The sequence below is a fragment of the Lepidochelys kempii genome, chromosome 13 (genome assembly GCF_965140285.1).
Source record: "Lepidochelys kempii isolate rLepKem1 chromosome 13, rLepKem1.hap1, whole genome shotgun sequence".
Lineage (NCBI taxonomy): Eukaryota > Metazoa > Chordata > Testudines > Cheloniidae > Lepidochelys > Lepidochelys kempii.
Genome location: NC_136392.1, coordinates 18,972,963 through 18,990,990, shown reverse-complemented (window position 1 = coordinate 18,990,990; position 18,028 = coordinate 18,972,963). Strand labels below are relative to the sequence as shown.

Sequence of the window (18,028 nt, the reverse complement as noted above, 5' to 3'; positions counted from 1 at the left end):
ACCTGTGTGGGTGTATTTTGGAGGGGACTGCCTCTGCTTCAGCTGCTGCGAACTTCTGGTCTGGAAATCAGAGGGACTCTTTGCAGGGCATTTCAAGCAAGAGTATGTTTCCCTCTGAAACCAGCAAGACAGAAGATCAAGCTCTCTGGGTTGTTATAATGCAAACTCTTGCGAGTCTGTAGTCCTCAGCTAGTAACTGTCTGCCGAGTCTCCTTTCCCCAGTTCGGGAGGAGCGGGAAGGTGAAACTTATCAGCGAGGTTAGTAAAACCAGACAAAATCAGGGCAGAAAGACAAAAATGTTCCTTCTGTCTCTATTCCTCCCCTCCCAAGCCAAGCCAAAGCAAAGGACTAGATACGTGCTGATCCTGCCCAGGGCTTCCTGCTGGCACATGCACGGAGTTAGGCAAATCTGGTGGTTTCAGCTTGGATTTGGCCTCTAGCCAGAGAAAATTAAGATTTCTTGAGGGGATCCCCACATACGGTTTTTGCTATCTCTTGGCAGGCCTTTCTCCACCATTCACATCGCTTCTTCTGCAACCTTTGGCTCTCCTAAAAACCTGTCCCTGCTCCAGTGCCCTCCTCCGTCTCTCTGCAGGATCTTGCTGACTTTTTCAAAGAGCTAATGATCCACCTTTCTTCCTTCCTTCCCTTCTGTCTTGTCCCCACCTCATCCGCTCACCCACTGACAGCACCTTTGATACCCCACTTCCCTCACAACCATCTCAGCATTTTCTTCCATGCTGCCCTGTATCCATGGAATATCCTTCCTGAGCTGGTCCAGGAGCCTCTCCTTATTCAGATCTCCTAAAGACCCCCTGGTACAGAAGCACCTATAGTAAAGCCGACCAGTTGACAGCCCTTCTTTACCCCTTCATGCTGTGCGATACTCACTGGGCAGCTGGGCCACTGCTCTTAGCCTATTGTCCTGGTCACTGCTAACATCCCAGTGAAAACGTGGCCCCCTACTGCTCTCCCGCTTGCTTGTGGTGGATCCAAAATCCTGTTTGTCTTGTAAAAAATAAAACCCCGGTAACTCTGCAGACTTGCTTTTAAACTTATTTTGTTTTGAGCTGCTGGCCTAGAATCGCTGCTATATTCTCGCTCCTGAAAGAGCTGCATTTCAGAGGCAAGTGAAGTTTGCAGACACATACAGCCAGATCCTGTCCCCTTTTCCAGCTCCTTTGCACAAACAGGCAGCCAAATATTCTCCTGGGAGGGATAGGAATGCCTCGCTAGCTCTCCCTCATCCCCAACCTCACTTAGTGGTGCTTCAGGTGTTAAAATCAGTGGAACTTTTAAAATATCTTGAGGGCTGCTCTAAGTTATGCCAGGGTCAAACAAATCCAAGGGATCCAAGGAGTGCAAAAGAACCACAACCCTCCTCCACACACCTCCCTTTCGGCAGTGCTAAGCAGAGCTGTGGTGCAATTGGATCTGACCTGCAATATATAGGCTGGGTTTTGGTTTCCCCTTTTCAGAATACTATATATCTGATCCTCAGTACCATAGTAGTAGAGTGCTTGTCTGGCTCGATCTGCACACTGTGGCCCCAATTCAGCAAAGCACTTAAGCACAAGTTTAAGTGCTCTGCTGAGTAGCGATAGGATTACTCACTTACTTAATCTTAGGCACGTTTTTGAATGTCTTGAATTGGGGCCTGGGTTTGCAGCCTTCAAACATCATTGTAAAAGAAAATGTGATTTGTAAGTTACCCTGGCACCTCAGCCAAGAATCTGAAACCTTAAAATGTTTAATTTGGCTTCTCTAACTTCAAAATGACCGAAAAGATTTTTTTTCTAAACATTAGTAAAAGAAAAGTTTCTGCTTCTTGGCCGAGATACTGTGGGCCAACTTTCGGGGCAAAATATTGCTTTTTGAGAAGGGGATTCTAATGGAAAAGCTGAGCACCAAATTCACACATGGTTCTTTTTTTAAAAGATTATAAAAACCAAAAGCTCTTCCAGATGTGTCTCAGCCGAACATGCTACCATTGATGGTTTTAATCAAAGCAGATTCAGCAACCATTACTGCTGATTCTCCTGTATGTTACTCAACCCAGAAACTGTTGTCTGCAGTATTAAATAAATAAATAAAACCCATCATTTCACAGATTGCACCCTCAGATGTCATTTTGCTGAGCCCAAGTTCATCCAGGCTCCCCGGTTTTACTGAATATTTTCTTTAGATAGTTGGTATAAAATTTTCAAAATTTAGATGTTGTTTTAGCAAGATACACTTGTTGGTAACTGTGTGTGAGAGAGGTAATAGTACTCAAAAGCGTAAACTTGCACACACATATACACATTTTACATGCAGTTACCTTTTGCACATGCCAAAATATACAATTTAAAGAAAAACAGGAGTTGAAACATTTGGAAAAAAGTTAAAGAGCACATACTGGGAAGTGGGATATGACTTTGGTGTTACAAAAGCGAGCAGGGGAAAAACAATAGAAAAATCATCAATCAGGCAATGGCTAATGAAATCCCTGAACAATGATGTAATTAGAGTGCATTAATCATTATAAAAGATCCACCCCCCCCCCTTAAACATCTGCTCCCATTCACTTGGCAACAATCTGGGCAGTGTCATGAATAATGGGATTTTGGAGTTCATTGAAGGGTGCGTGTTATTTGAGAAATTGTATAGAGCATCCCAATCTTGGCAGGGATCTGGAACTAAATATTTTTTCCCCCTTCCCAATTCGGTTGTAGAGATTTTAAACTATAAATGAGACAGTTGGATGTCACTTCACAATGGAATAGAAAGCCTGACCAACATACAGTAACCTAAAGGCTTTGCCTGCAGATTTGTCTAATGGATGCACTTTCAATATTTTAAACTTATCCAGTACATTTCAGGACTCTGCCTCCTGGTCACTGGCATTCTTAAAATACTCAGGGACAGATTCTGTATTGTACTGGGCACAGCAGAGTGGAGTGGTCTGCAAGAAAGTCAGTTACAAGCTCCCTAAGTCCTAGGAGCTGCTCTAACTTGCACAAGATGACAACAGTTCCCAATGGTTTGCCATCTTTCTGGAGATAGAGCCTATCACACTCTGGCTAGTTCTCCTACCCACCTGGGCATGCCCTCTGGACTAGAGATTGCCAGGATAGAAGTATATGTGCTAGCTATACCAGCTCTCCAACTGCTAAGGTTTCTCCCACTAAGGAAATCCCCAACTGGGGGAATCACAGGAAATCTCCCCTCCCTTTAAGTTGCTGGAGTGGCACAGAGGGAGCTTGCACTATTGTTATGAAAAGCAGTAAAACGAATGTTTCGTATCATAAGCAGCGAGGGAACCCATGTTTGCCTTTGCTCTTGAGTTTGTGCAAGTGAATGCAATACAATCCAGCAGATCAGCACACTGCTAACCAAAGGAAAATGTAAAATCTTGTATGTGTCATGCAAAAACGTAACTGGCTCTCCTGTTATACAGTATGGGATTATTATTGTTAAGAATGGCAGAACCAGGGTATATTTCACTGTTTCTTCAAAGTGTGCTGTTTGACTTTGTAGGGATAGTTCGCTGGATTGTGTAGGTTAGAGAGTCAGGACTGGTGGCTTCCATTTCCAGCTCTGCTGTTGACTCACTGTGTGACCTAGGACAAGACACGTAGGGAGAGATTTTTAAAGCCAGAGGCCAGTTTTGCACCCACGTATAACTCAGATAGCTAGATAAATCTAAATGCAATTGACTGCACAGACAAGTATTTGTGGGTGTAATTAAAAGCTCCCCCCCCCACACACCTTCTGATTTTTGTCTCGCTGTGCTTCAGTTTCCTCATCTGTAAAACAAGAATAGCACTTAACTTTGGTTGCCCAGCCGTTCTGAGGCTGTGTAAAATGCTTTGAGGTCCTCAAGTGAAAGGGGCTATCCGAATGCAAAATATTGATACATGGGAGGTTTTCCTTTTAATGAGATTGTCTGTAAGACACTGCAGTTATGGAGCAGGGAACATACAGATTTGGCCAGTTTCTGCTGATTTTAGTTCACCCAGTTTGTGCACAGTTAGGTGGCTTCGCTGAAGCACAAGATTTGATTCTGCGCGTGGGGTACTGTACTAGAAGGTAATGGTATCCGTGTGTGCATGGGCAGTCCAGGGAGGCAGATGAGGGGAAGCCAAAGGTGTTACGTTGGAGGAAGAAAAGGGAGAAGGGGCTGTGAAGATGGAGTTGATGCAGGTGAACATTTTTGGTATCCAAATCCCATGCAGATATTCAAGCTATCTGGTATCCATTGTTGGCCTTGTGCACATCCCTAATGGATAGATTTGATGAATTGATGGGGAGCAGTTGCTACGTAGTTAGAGTGAGGAGTTTGAAGTCAGAACTCCTGAATTCTGTTTCAGTCTCAGCTGTTTGATCTTGGGCAACACACTTCGCCTCTCTGTGCCTAGCTTACCCCAGCGTATAATGATACTAACCTACCTCCCAGGGGGCTTGTGCTGTTTGTAAAGTGGTTGGAAATGCTCAGATGAAAAGTACATAGTTTATTGTTCTTGATCTCTCCATGCTGGTCACTTTACATACTGATATTTTCCCTTAAGCAAAAAAGAAAAGAAAATACAGTAGACCAAATGGAAGTGCCTAGGCTAGTTTAACAGAAGTACAGTGTCCAGGCTTCAGATTTGTATGGTGCTAAGTTTTAACGTCATGCCATTTTAAATGTACTGTACTATGCATTTTAATACCAGCTCCCCAGTCACTGCCACGCCGTCTGCTGCCTTTATACTACTGAATAGACAGATTGTTATCGTGGAGCAGGGAGTAGTCCGCAGCTGAGTTAGCTGAACAATGTGTTCAGCGGTAAATAGAAAGGTGAGCTGGTTCAGACCCTGACTTGGGACCCTCCGTATGCTTCTGATCCATTCACAGCAGTGGGAGCCTTTTGAAGTACCTCTCCTCCCCTCCCCCCACTGCCTATCCCCACAGCTGTCATCTCCCAGGTTCTGCTCCCTGTCCCTGCTCTGGAACGCTTCTCTAAAAGCAGAATCATGCTTTCTCTTAATGCAATAGCCTCAGGGGGACTGGAGTGAGGACAAGCCTGACAAATGGTGCAAGCTGCTTGTATGGCTGCGAAGCGCAAAGGGAAAAAAATAGTGCAGTGTCTTTGAATCCTTCGATCTGTTTTTGTAAACAGTTCATCTTTACCCATTTAGCTCTGGAATTTTTAAGGCCACTGGGTTTCCCTTGTAGGCCACTGGATTTCTTCAAAGTTCAAAACTTAAGGGAGGTTTCCATGTACGCACAGGAAACAAGTGACTTATTCCTACTGCCCATCTTTGTAGGAGATTGATGTCTATGAAACTTATTTTATGTAAAACTGCCTGCACCTTTCTAAAGTGACACATGGGTCCCTAGTTGTGTCTACCCCGATCACAGTGACCAAAATTTTCAAACTTAGGTGCCCAAAGTTAAGCACCTAAACCCATAAATAAGAAGCCTGAAATTCCAAAGGTGGCGAGCAACTGTAGTTCAAAGGGAGGTCTTGGGAGCACTTCTGAAAGCGTAGGGTTTGAAGTTAAGTTTGAAATGTAGTGTTTAGGTTGGTATTCACACATGTACTCTGTGTGTGTTGAGTTTTGAGTAATGTTCCTGGTGGTGGTCCTTATTTTATCTGCACTAGTTTATCTGATCTGTTGTTATCATGTATTATATTACCATTGTGTGGATGTTTTATATACACATATATCTGGTTTCATCTGAAAACTTAAATCCCACATGACAGCAATTGCTCCTGTGGCATTTCCAGCTTAACCAAAATCAGGTGACTTTCACGAGAGAGACTGTTCTTGTGTAACTTTGCCACCTGATGGTCAGAACAGAGAGGTTTGGAGTGGCTTTTGGAGAAACATCCAAAAGTTATCAGGATTAACCTGGATCTTCGAACCTCTCCCATCACAAGTAATAACTTTCTTCTTGTTATATCTTAAGGCTGGATAATATTGTTAACTGCCCTCAACTTCAATATTCAGCCCTTAATTCTTATTCCCAGAGCCTTATCAGATACCACTGCACACATAAGGAGGTGTGGTTAATACTTAAATATATTGCTTGTTCTGACGGCATTTAAGAGATTCAGAAATTTAATTTTGTGATGGCAAAATCCAGGAAGAGAGAGAAACATTAATCAAATGGGTATAATCTCCAAGGAAACAAATACTTCATTTTAATTCAGCATTTCCCTTTGATGAAAACTTTAGTGAACGTTATTATGTAGAATTTATATGAAGCTTGGGTTTAGGTAATCAGCTTTAATATTTATTCTCTTAGGGATAAAATGGAATCATTAGTAAGCATGCATAATTAATGAATAAATTATATTTTCCTTTGTTTTCCTTCAGGTATAAGGAAATGCTAGATCTAGTGATATCACCCAGCCTGACTGTAAACAGACAGTGTCCCGACAGACTGAAGCTTAACCTTTCTAACATTTATGCCACAGCTCCAGATGACATAGAAGGTAGGCTGCCTCTTCTGCTTACGGTTTATTAACTTTAGACTGTTAGCATCAGGGGTATATACAACAACAAAAGGAACTGACCAGGTATGAGGTCTGTGCTTGTAAGAATTAGTCCTTTGATGCAAGAAGCAGTTAAAATTTCTATTTGATGTTTTTGTAACAAGTCCGGTGATGTTTGAATCTGATTTGAATGCAATTAGAAATGAAATTATAGACATACATGCACATCAGAATAATGTGTGTATAAAAGTGTATTTTAAATCATCGTTGGCTGTTTTATTTTGGCCCCCACCAATCCATCAGCCCCTAAGGGTAGCATTAATTTGAACCCCGAGTCCTAGTAGTCGTGTTGCTGTTCGGAGGAGAGAAGGGTGAAAGCACAGAGGCTGCCATTCCTAATCGCCCAGAATGCAAATAGGAACATTTTACCAAAGCGGTTGCTGTGCCACACTTCATGTCGAGCTGAGATCATTGCTGTCATTTCTGAACAGTCAGTCCCCAGATCTGTGGTATGGAGTTTCAAGGGGCAAATTCTTTCAGTGGTTGAGGCTATGATGGAAACTTATCTGCCCTCCTCCTTCTCCTCCCCTCCCCCCGCCATCTCTCCCATTATACTGTTCAAGTGAAGGAAACAGAAGAATGTTAAATCTGTTTTTAAAATTATTGGCAAATGATGCAGCCAAACTAGTTCTCGCCAGTACAGTTCCAGCTATTGTTTGCTGTGGTCAGGATCCCTCAGCCTTCCTGTTGGAGCAGAGTTAGCAAAAGGCACTGACTATTATGTTTAACTATCGTGTTTAACTCTTTATTTGCAGGGTGTTAGAAGCCACTGTATGTTGGCTGCGTGTGTAAGAAGCCACATGTTGTATCTGTGTTTGTTGAGCCTTTAGGAATTAAGTTGGATCGAAGCATGTATAGCATGACCACCAATTCAAAAGCTTTGTTGGAAGGATCAGAATCTATAGGAAATACCTTTAAAATGTATATATTTATAGAAATGCTGGAGCTAAAACTTACAGACTCCTTGGGGCAAAGACATTTTCTTCTCATATGTCTGTAAAGTGTTACCAACTTTTATTGTGCTATATAAGAGTCATTGCAGGAAAAGCTCTGCACTTGAACACCGTTGTGCTAGTGACAGCTAATGTTAATGGATTTCTACCAGAAATATTGTAGCTATTTCTTTTTGCATGTTATGAGAAGCACCCCGAAACAACATTGTATGTTATATTCTTTCACTTGAAAATGTTACTTATTGATTTGGGGGAAATGAAAATATTTGTGCAAACGTTAGGGTGCAGATTTCCAGAGTTTCATCTGCAAAAATGGATACAAATTTATGTGCTTGAGTTTCACATGGAATTGTCACAGCTGCAAGTTCAGTTGCAATGCTTGTGCGTGCAGACGTCCACTTAGCTGTCTTTGTGGTCATTTTCGTGTGCAATTGCTGTCACTGGATGTGACATCATAGTAATTGTACATGCAGATTCACCCAGAGTATGAAATCCTGAATATTTGGATCAAAATGTTTATATTTTAATTGACCTTACATTTTCCTTTAGGACACAAAGTACAAGTAATAAAAGTATCCTATTAAAAAAGGACAGTATTCTAAAGTAATGGTCCAAAACAGTGTAGTAACACATTATACATGGACATGCATACCCCCAGAATAAGTGCCTATTTCTCATTCTGAAAGAATGTATTGAATACATATTCAGCCCTGAGCCTGCTTTTAATGTTAAAAAATATGCAGCAATAAAACAAACCTGCTGCTGTTGGGCTGTTAGTTCTCCTACCATTTTCAAACACAAAGGCATTAAAAAATGAAAAACAGAAAGGATGTATTTTACAAAAATACAGTGTTATTAGGGGAAAAAGGGTCTAGGCTATAGAAAGAGTAAGAATTTATTTTCAAAATCTAAAATCTAATTGTATTAAAAACTTTCTTGCAGGTAAGTCCAAGCAAATTGCTCATAGTGAAATCGTTGAATCAGGTAAGCCCTACTTTTTTAAACAGAATCTTTCTCCTATATCTCCTTGTCACTAATACATCTTTTTTACAATGTTTTACAAAAATGAAATAATCCTTACAGTCACACCCCAGTGTGGTAGGTAAGTATCATCCTCATATTACAGATGGAGAAACTGAGGCAGAGAGGTGAGGGCTGGGATGTTCAAAAAAGCCTCAGGGATTTAGGTGCTCAACTCCAAGGGGGATGTCCGATTCCTTTAGGTTGCTGTGAGAATCCCACCTTAACCTAAACGATTTGTCCAAGGCCATTGGAGGAGTTATTACTGTTATTTTGTTTCCATCAATACCGCCCCATGCAGTATGTGCTGTACAAACAGATAATGTGCTATACCCTGCCTGGAAAACATTACAGTCTAAAATATGAGAGGTACAGGCAGTCTAATGAGGGGTAGGACAAAAAGATGCATCATTAAATACAATGTCAGGTAGCCCAATGGTTTTTCCTTTTTAAAAGGCATAGGACCTGAGTCGACAGTTACCTTGCCATTATCAGCTGACAAGTTTCTCCTAGACATCATGGTAGAACTGGTCCTTTAGGGTGGATTTGGATGTGGAGAGGGTAGTGTCTGTGGGTTACCACAGGAAGAGCTTTCCATATGTAGCAGATAGCTTGGATGCAGATGGCTGTGGGGGCACTGAACTAAGAGTGGGGTGAAATCCTGGCCCCATTGAAGTGAATGGTAGTTTTGCCATTGACTTCAATGGAGTCAGGATTTCACTCACTGTGTCAAGGGTGACATAACTGGCAGAAGGAAGAGGGTTAGGGGAGGTGTGGAGGATTGTAGGGAGGAGTGGAATCAGGAATGGCTCTGAAGGGAAGGACAAGAAGCTGAATTAGATGCTGAAGAGGTTGGGGAGAAAGTGGCACATAGTGGAGTAGGGATTCAAAGAGGGAGGTGATACGGTCTGAGCAATTAGCAAGGAATATGATCTCAGTAGCTATGCTTGTTATGTCCTGGATGGTGGAGAGGGCAGGTGATGTGTCAGGAAACCAGAAGGAAAGAGGTTACAGGAATCAAATTGGGGGGTTGAAAGACATAGGGAAAAAAAGATGTGTCATAGACATTGTGTGGGAGGGAAGTGGGAGAATCTGGGCATGTCTTCAATGTGTGGGGCAAGAGAGAGAGAGCAGTCAAAGATGACTTCAGGTTTCGGGCCTGAATGATAGGGCGTTGTGACAGCAAATGAGAAGACTAGGGGGTGTTTCCCTAGCATCTCTGGAAAGAGGCACCTTTCCTTTAGATGCCTAAATATGGCAATAAGGATTTAAGTACAGTCACTTAAGTTCTAAAGTAGTTGACTTCTAACCTCTATAAAAACATTGACACAACTACATAAATAGACAGATAAGTAAATAATAAATAATTTGTATACATTTTGTGAATGTTGACTTTTCTGAGTAAACTTTTCTTAGACTATTCGAAACTTTGACCAAAAAAGGAATGAATTGTTCACAAAAATGTTCATAGAAATGTTCCCATCTTTTGAGCAGCTCTAATAAATAATTATTTTTCAGGAAATGCATCTGTTTAATCATTTGTAGTAATAATGTTATTGAAGGAGAATATACACATTTAAAATTTAGAAAGAGAATAATTTCCCTTTTAATTACTATTAATAATAATTTTGTTTTTCAAGTACCCATTCCACTGCTAACATGTTCATGGCTCCCCATAAACAAGGAAACAGAAAAATTACAATAGATACAAATAATTTTTAATTAAGTCTGTAATTAAAAAATTCCATTGGGTTTAATGTCTTTTTTCTTAATACCTCAATTTAATCCGAATTTTAGAACAAGAATGATAAAACCACATAAACCACCATGAAAAAAGCTGGCGGCGAGGGGGGGGGGGGGGATAATTTAATTTCCAGGAGAGAGCTGGAGAGGGGACTGGGAAAGATGAATCTTTTATATAACAGCATGCTGTATATTTTGGAAATGTTCTCTCTAGATTAATGGAATGACAAGTTACTTGAGCCCATAGGATTATTTCCATATATTTAGAGTTTATACATATTTCCATATTTCATTAAATAAAACATGTTTAAAATGTTTAATTCACTAATTTATGCATCACTGAGCACACTGAAGTCGTATAATTTTAGGTGACTTCCTAATGAGGATAATTCTCTTGTAGCATTGCGGGTGTGTCCTAGCTGATGCATTGGATTGTGCTGCAGATGCTTCCTGCCTCCTGTGTCACATGGCAACTTGCATGCACTGGGAGGCGCTGCAGGTGCCCCCTCTCTGGTTTGTGGGGCCTGCAGTGCAGGTGCGTTCTGTTCTGCCTGACAAGTTGGGTGAATTATGAATCCTGCATAGCAAATCGCATAGTAATGCCAGCACTGGGGCTGCCCCTGTAATGTAATGGTCATGCGTGTTCTCCCTGACACGTTAAATGACGCTGGGCTATATGACATTAGATGTGCACTCCCTGGCACAGTGTGCAGTTAGCCTGGCATGTTGGATAGCACTGTTGACATCAGGAACATGGTAGACGTGTCCTGCCTGACATTACTGATTATGATTTATTGTTTATAGTGCTGTAACATCTGAAGGCCTCAATTAGGAATTGGGACCTAGCACGTTGGATGGCATTGTTGAAGCATTCTGCTTAGTACACAAGGTGGCATTGTGAGTGCACCCCAATGCATGTGTGTCTGGTATAGCAGGACACACTGTTGTGTGTCCTGCTGAATGCATGCCTGTGGCATCAGGCAACTCAGAAGTTAACCTAACAGGTTTTTTTTTAGTCTTAATTAAACCTAAATTTGCCTCTAAAAGAGATTTTATTGATTTTCCTGGATATAAACATATGGTGCGTGGGAAGGCAACCTATGTGTGTTCATTTGTGTTACCAGTTTTCAGTGCTATGCTAATATTGTAATCAACGGGCTAGGCAATAATTGTCTTCCAAGATCCAGTACAAGGAGAGATGAAAACTTAAAGAACCTTTGTCCTGATACATTTTAAAAAAGTGGGACACCGAATGGTGGGAATACAAAAGAAATTTTAAAGACAGAATATGGTGTGTTGTGTAAATGTCATTTCACAACTAAAGAGGTTGCTTTTGCAACCCTTGTCACATGAGTAGTCCTATTGATATCATGCATTGCTGAGTAGTCAACATGGGTAGTGGTAGTGAAATCACTGGGACTGCTGATGGCTGCAGAACTGGGCCCACCATCATTATGTGGCTCCATACTTACATCAAGAAAAACCCGGTAGATTAGTCAATCAATTGATAGGTTCCTGGGTGCACATAAAGCTGATTTTATTAATTAGCATTAAAATGGAAAGTTACCATGTAGTTTCTCATAATTGCCTTAAAAGTCTGTGAGGATTTCAATACAAATATTCGTCTAGTTATTGTATACATTTCTGTGTCTAGCAATGATCAGAACAGTGGCATCAACTTAGCCATATAACAGAATATTACTGAAAACCAGAGACACTTTAATTTTGTTTTTCAGGTAACAAAGCAGCATCACAGTGTCCTCTCCATCTCTACTCCACAGAGTGAGTGTGTCTGACAGCGTTCAAGTACTGTAGATTATAAACTTTGTTTTGCTGATTAACCATTTTGATTAACCATTGCCCCTGCAACCTTGAAAAGCCTGAAGAACATGATCCTTCAGCCTTTGCACCTGTTCTACTGCAAGTCGCAGGCCAGATCTGCCCTAGGAGCCCTGGCTGGCATAGCTATACTGGTATCCTATCCCAGCAAAATCACCCCTAGTGTAGATGCTGTTATACCGGTGAAGCTTCTTGTGCTTTTGCCAGTATAGCTTATTTCCCTCCACACGCACCCCACCCCCCGAGCCAAATAAACTATACAAACAAAAGTACAGTTTTAGCAAGATGCTGTATTAGGGGCTTTTGCCAGCACAGCTATGTCAGTCAGAGAACTCCTCACCACACCCCTGACCAATACAGCTGTGCCTTCAAACGTTTGTAGAGTAGACCTGGTGTTAGCCCCAGAAAACCATTTCTTAATCAAGTTGGACAGGGAGTCAAAGAGACTTGGAGGTTCTCCATACAACTCATTTCTACCCCGGGAAAGCAGATCTTATCATTTTGAACATAGGATCATTTATAAGTGACTACAGAGGAAAATGTGACATTTCAAAGGTGTTCCAGGAAACTGGATTATTTTTGTGACTTTGAAATGAAACCTGAAAATCACAGATTGCAACAATTTTAAAAAGTGACAAATATTTTGTGCAGCCCGAGGTTATAGCACTGACCAAGCATTAGGATGGCATTGTGCCCTCTCACTTAGTGATATCTCTGTAGCCCACTGCCAGAAGTGAGGTACTTGAGCAAATAGTCTGACCCAGTGTGGCATATTTTATATGCCTATAATATGTAGCATAACACCACGTGTAGCCATTCTAGTCAAATATGTCACTGGAAGATTTTGCAGCCAGATTAGTGAGATTACTCTGGAAAACCATATACGATTAGTATTGCCATAGACAGCCTGTTTTCTTGTTCTGAACAGACATCATCCCCATATAGTGACAGTCCCATCTTTTCCAACAATGGCAACCTATGGACAGACCCAGTACAGTGCAGGAATCCAGCAAGCCGCTACTTACGCTGCATACCCTCCACCAGGACAACCTTATGGAATACCCTCCTACAGTGAGTAATCTTACTTTGTTAGGTTATCTCTAAGAGCTTCTGCTTTCACTAGAGAATGTCTTATTCTTCTGACCCAAAAAGAACATACTTAATGATTAAACCTTCCAGTCAAAAACTCTTTAATTCTATAGTGGCTGGGGTTTTTTCCTTTTCTTTTGTGGCTTGGAGAAAAATTCAGATTTGTCAAAAGTTTTAGAAAGACTTTCCTCTGTACTCTCCAGATATTCAGCTCAAGTGGAAAGGCACATACTAGCCTGAGTTATAATCCTATAAACTAAGTAGGGTTGGACCAGGGCAGCAGCAGAATAGGAGATATCCTGGAAAAATCCAGGTGCTGCAAAGCATGACAGTAGGGAGTCAGTAGCTGGTGAAGTTTCCTGTGACTCAGTACTGAGCCCAGCCTCCTAGAAAGTGCTTTTCTCTTGGAGGTACCATCTTTGTAATAAGGCTCTGACCACTTGTGACCATTAGAGACCTTGGGGTAAATCCTCAACTGGCACAAACTGGCATAGCCTCACTGGACTGCAGTGGGAGCTATGCTGCTTTACATCAGCAGAGGATCTAGACCTGTATGTCCAGGCTTGCAAGATTGGGAGGGAAGGTGGGGTGGTAAAAAAAATCTACTTTTGTAAACTGTGCTTTGTCTCCCTACGTTCCCTTTGCAGTTTCAGTTACATGGGCCAGTCTTCATTTCCTTCCTAAAAACTTGTGTGTATCACTGATGATACAGAATGGTTGTTACACTGCAGATGAGTAAATTTAACAAGTGGTGGGTGAAATGATCTCTGTACTACACAATGCTTTGTGATTAGAGATACTAATACATTTGCAAGGTATTATTATTAAATATTGCATATATATTCTAAATGTAAATACAATAAATGTTTTCAGACATACAGTATAGTAAAGATAATGGAAAGCAGATTTTTTCCTGAGGCTGTCTTACCATTTCAACATCTAAGAATCTGTTCCACCTCCTCTGTGTATGCAAATTGTAGGGGAGCCAGTCTCCATTCTGTGTAAATTGATGTCATGTGAGATCTATTTAGTGGGTTTGATTATTTTCAGTCACACTATAAAGCTTCAGTAGATCTACTTGCTACTGGAATTGTGCTATTCACATGCTTATAGCATACTCAGAGTTGACTGTAAATAAGACAAAATGATAGAGGTGCCTAAACAACCAAAGTCTGGGTTAGTAATTCAGGTTGGATAAAATTAGAACCAAGGGTGAACCATCACCCAAATATGTTTTTGAGGTTCAAATATATTTTTCACAAAACTGGTTTTCATAGCCCCCTGTGGAAATCCCTAAAATCCTTCAGGGAAAGATTCTTCCAAGGAAACTTCTTACGCAGTTTTGTAGACCAAAGAGGTTCATGTCATTTAGCTATGGCTTGGAAACGGTGGACATCCAGTCTTGTGGATGCTTATCCCCAGCTGAAACCGTGAGCCCCTTTTGGGTCATTCAGTACTACCCAAAACTGCTGTGTGGTTTTGTTTCCAATCCTACAGTCAGTTTTGACAGTCTTTGAGCTCCCATGCCCTTGTTTATTTGGTAAGTACAGTATTGCTTCCCAACATATAGTCATAAAAACACAAACCTGTTACACAGCTATTGACAAAGTTTTTAGTTCAGGAAAACTCCAACCTAACAATCTGTGAAAGGTCTGGGTAACAGGCTTAGGAAAGTAAAATCTATCATGACGATTAGAGGAATGTTTTGAGTTGATTTTCTGGAATTACAAACACAAATGTATCAGCTGGATGGTTTCCAAGGCAAACTCTGAACAGTTGTCCCTGTTAGAGCAGGTGAAAATATGGCCATTTGCTACTGGCTAGCGTCTTTAGGGCACACACATGTCAGGCCCGCATACTGCTTATAAATCCTGTAGATTACCTATTACCATCCTTGAAGAGTAGTTTTCCTCCCTTGCCCCCACCCTCAATAATATATATGATACTGTATATGAGAAATCCCACCTGGCTGACGACCAAGAACAATGAAGCAGTATTGTTTTTAGACACAAAAAGTAAAACTAGGCCAGTTTCTAGACAAAACAGAGCATTGTGTGGAAATTAATTTGGTGCTAAGTTATTTCGCTGTCTGACAACAATTTTTAGACTTCCAGAAAGGCCCAGTCACTGAAGATTAATTGTGATCAGGGCTGTAATAGGTTGAGTGTTCACATGCATGGTGCTGATGTAATTGAAAAACAAATGTGATGTTATGAAAAACAGTTTCTCTTTGCGCACACCCGCAAACCCCCTAGCAGACAGGCTCTACCAGCAATAAGGGAGCCTGACACCTACCACAGCCCGCACTTGCTCATTGTCCAAACAAATTTCCTGGGTTTCAGTATGGAATGTTGTTATCCCATTGGTAATCTGCATTTAAATTGCATGCATTTCATCTAACATTGATTGTTTCTCCTTAGAAATACGTGACTTTGTCCCAGGAGAAGCTATTCAGTAAAATTTACTCCCACCCTCAGCGAGTGCAGACTCACTGTGCTTTCTCACATTGAAGGAATTGGCCAAGATAGACAGCAACAACTTGGTTGGCTGAAGCCAAATTAATGTGATGTTGCTTTGGATGGTTTGCCCAGAAGTGCACAAAAATGGCAGCAACCTGGGCAGCTCATAAATCCAAGAGCAGACCATCAATAGTCTCTTTGTTTAACCATGGCGCTCAGGGTGTGTTTTGTGACCATATTTTGTTTTGTGCAAATACACATGCAAAGAGGCAGAGGACCAGACCCAAAAGGTTTGTAAAAAAGACACACCTTTCAGCTATTTACTTTAAAAATACAGCAGCATGATCTCAGCAGGCCCGGGTGATAAAATATCAGACCCTTTCACTGCCTGCGAAGGTTCCATCTTGCAATGTTAAATTCAGTTAGTGCTGCTCCTTCTGTGATTTGACATGCATTTTAATTGCCTGATTTTAGTACCAAGGAGATTTTGACTAGGGATTTGTGCATTGCTCAGCTTTACAATTATTAACTATATGTGACTATCTAGTGTTCACACCTAACTGATATCCCTCCAATATGACTTGCTGACAAATATTGCGTTATCTCATTCTAAATAGAGCTGATGAAATAATTTAATTTAAAAAAATCTTTCAATCATGAATGTTTACGTGAATAGAAGTAACTGAGTTTAGTTTACTATAATTCATGCGATCATGTTGTTAGCAATTACCAGCATTCTGAGAACCCCTCAGTATGTTCACAACTGCAAAAGTTTAATGAAGTTTGGCGCAAGTGTTTAGTTGTCCAAAAAATCTTTCTGGAAAGTGGATTACTTGTTATTTTCCTGTCTTTAAGTTAGTCATCCATTCAGAGAACAGAAACTGTATCATGGCAACCAATCACCCAATAATGACTACTTAGTATAGTTAACACAAATAGTTTGTGGTGAACATATAGGCCATACGTTATTTCAGAAAAATATTTGGCTAATGCTACTAGTGAATAATGAAAATGTTTTAAAAAATTGGGATTTGTTACCTAATAAAAAAGGTTAAATCCAAACTGAATATTAAAAACAATAGTTTGATCAGTGTCAACTCTAGCTAAAATGTCAAAGGCATTGAAATTTTTTGTTATACCTGTATATGATGAGATCAAGCAGAACCCTAACATTGTGCGTTTGATTCCTTTTATATCCTCCAAAGGCATCAAAACAGAAGATAGTCTGAGCCATTCTCCAGGACAGAGTGGGTTTCTTAGCTATGGATCCACCTTCAGTACCCCAACAACAGGACAAGCACCGTACACCTACCAGATGCATGGTCAGTAGGGCTAATTTTCTTGCAGTTTATAGTCTACTAAGGCCTGCAGCTCCAAGCACCAGGCAGTAAAATCAGGTTTAATCTGTTGGAAGTATGAAGAAAAACAGGAGAGTACCAAATTGCTGTTATTTTGATCTGAAATATGCTGAGTGTGGAAGAACCATTTTCAATATTGACAACCCCAAGTGTTCATGGATGATGAGTCAGGCTCCAAAAATCAAATAATGAGATTGGCTTTAAAAGCTTGAGATTTTTACACAGCTTTGGGTCACATTTTCAAGCTTTTCTTGACAATTATGAGGGGAGGGCCAGAAATTTACTCCACTCCCACACACCCAGTAAAACCTGAGTTTCAACCTAATCACTTTGACTCCTGGAGCAGGGGCTTTTAGAGAAACACCAGATATCATGAGACTTCCAGGTATCATAAGACTCACAAGGGTTGGTAACACTGCTTTTTATTTGTTGGTTTCAATGTGGAGTCCTAAGACTCATAAAGTACATTAAAATATTGGAATTTAATTTGTGATTTTTTTGTTAGCCCATTTTTTTGATGAAGTGGAATTTGATTTTTGCTGAACATCTTGGTGCTATCAGTCAGATACCTGAATTGGAAGTGGTGCACTTCCAGTATCTTTCTTGATACTTTATATATTCTGTCTGCTTTATGCTGTGGCATTTGCAGCCCCTGACCTTAGTGAATAGTATTAATTTTCTAATACTTCCTTGTGTCATTCACCAAGAGGATGGGGGATGTGTTCTCATTTTCAAAATCCTTACAGGAAGCAAAAAAATGTGGAGGAGGGCAATCTGCACTACAGTTTGGGTTATGCAATAGCTCTAATAATCTGGATCTAAAAGTGCTTGCCCAGAAAACATTGCAGGCAGTGGTGATTAGATCTAATGTACTGGCAGCTGGAGAGTGAAATTATTGTGGCATATTTCCTGTTCTATGTACCAGTGCGCTGTTGCTTTTTACAGTGAGGGGCATAGGGTGTAGGAACTGATTAGTGTGTTGCTGATATAAAGTGGGTCATTTCATTCCTACACATGAAGTAATCTAAAATATCCAAGGG

At 40.7% G+C, this 18,028-nt stretch overlaps 1 protein-coding gene across 8 annotated transcripts in view; it reads left to right on the top strand.

Moving 5' to 3' along the window:
- EYA2 (EYA transcriptional coactivator and phosphatase 2) overlaps positions 1-18,028 on the top strand; it is a 154,983-nt gene that overhangs the window by 53,721 nt on the left and 83,234 nt on the right. For 5 of the 8 annotated variants that reach the window (XM_073309539.2, XM_073309535.2, XM_073309540.2 and 2 more), the window contains exons 2-6: positions 6,349-6,467; positions 8,423-8,464; positions 11,980-12,025; positions 13,011-13,153; positions 16,836-16,952. In XM_073309539.2, coding sequence (XP_073165640.2) covers positions 6,359-6,467; positions 8,423-8,464; positions 11,980-12,025; positions 13,011-13,153; positions 16,836-16,952 — 457 coding nt within the window. In that variant the 5' untranslated portion in view covers positions 6,349-6,358. Of the gene's footprint in view, positions 1-6,348; positions 6,468-8,422; positions 8,465-10,721; positions 10,779-11,047; positions 11,141-11,979; positions 12,026-13,010; positions 13,154-16,835; positions 16,953-18,028 lie in introns of those variants that run through there. The other 3 variants (XM_078848178.1, XM_078848177.1, XM_073309542.2) reach the window with 3 other exon arrangements.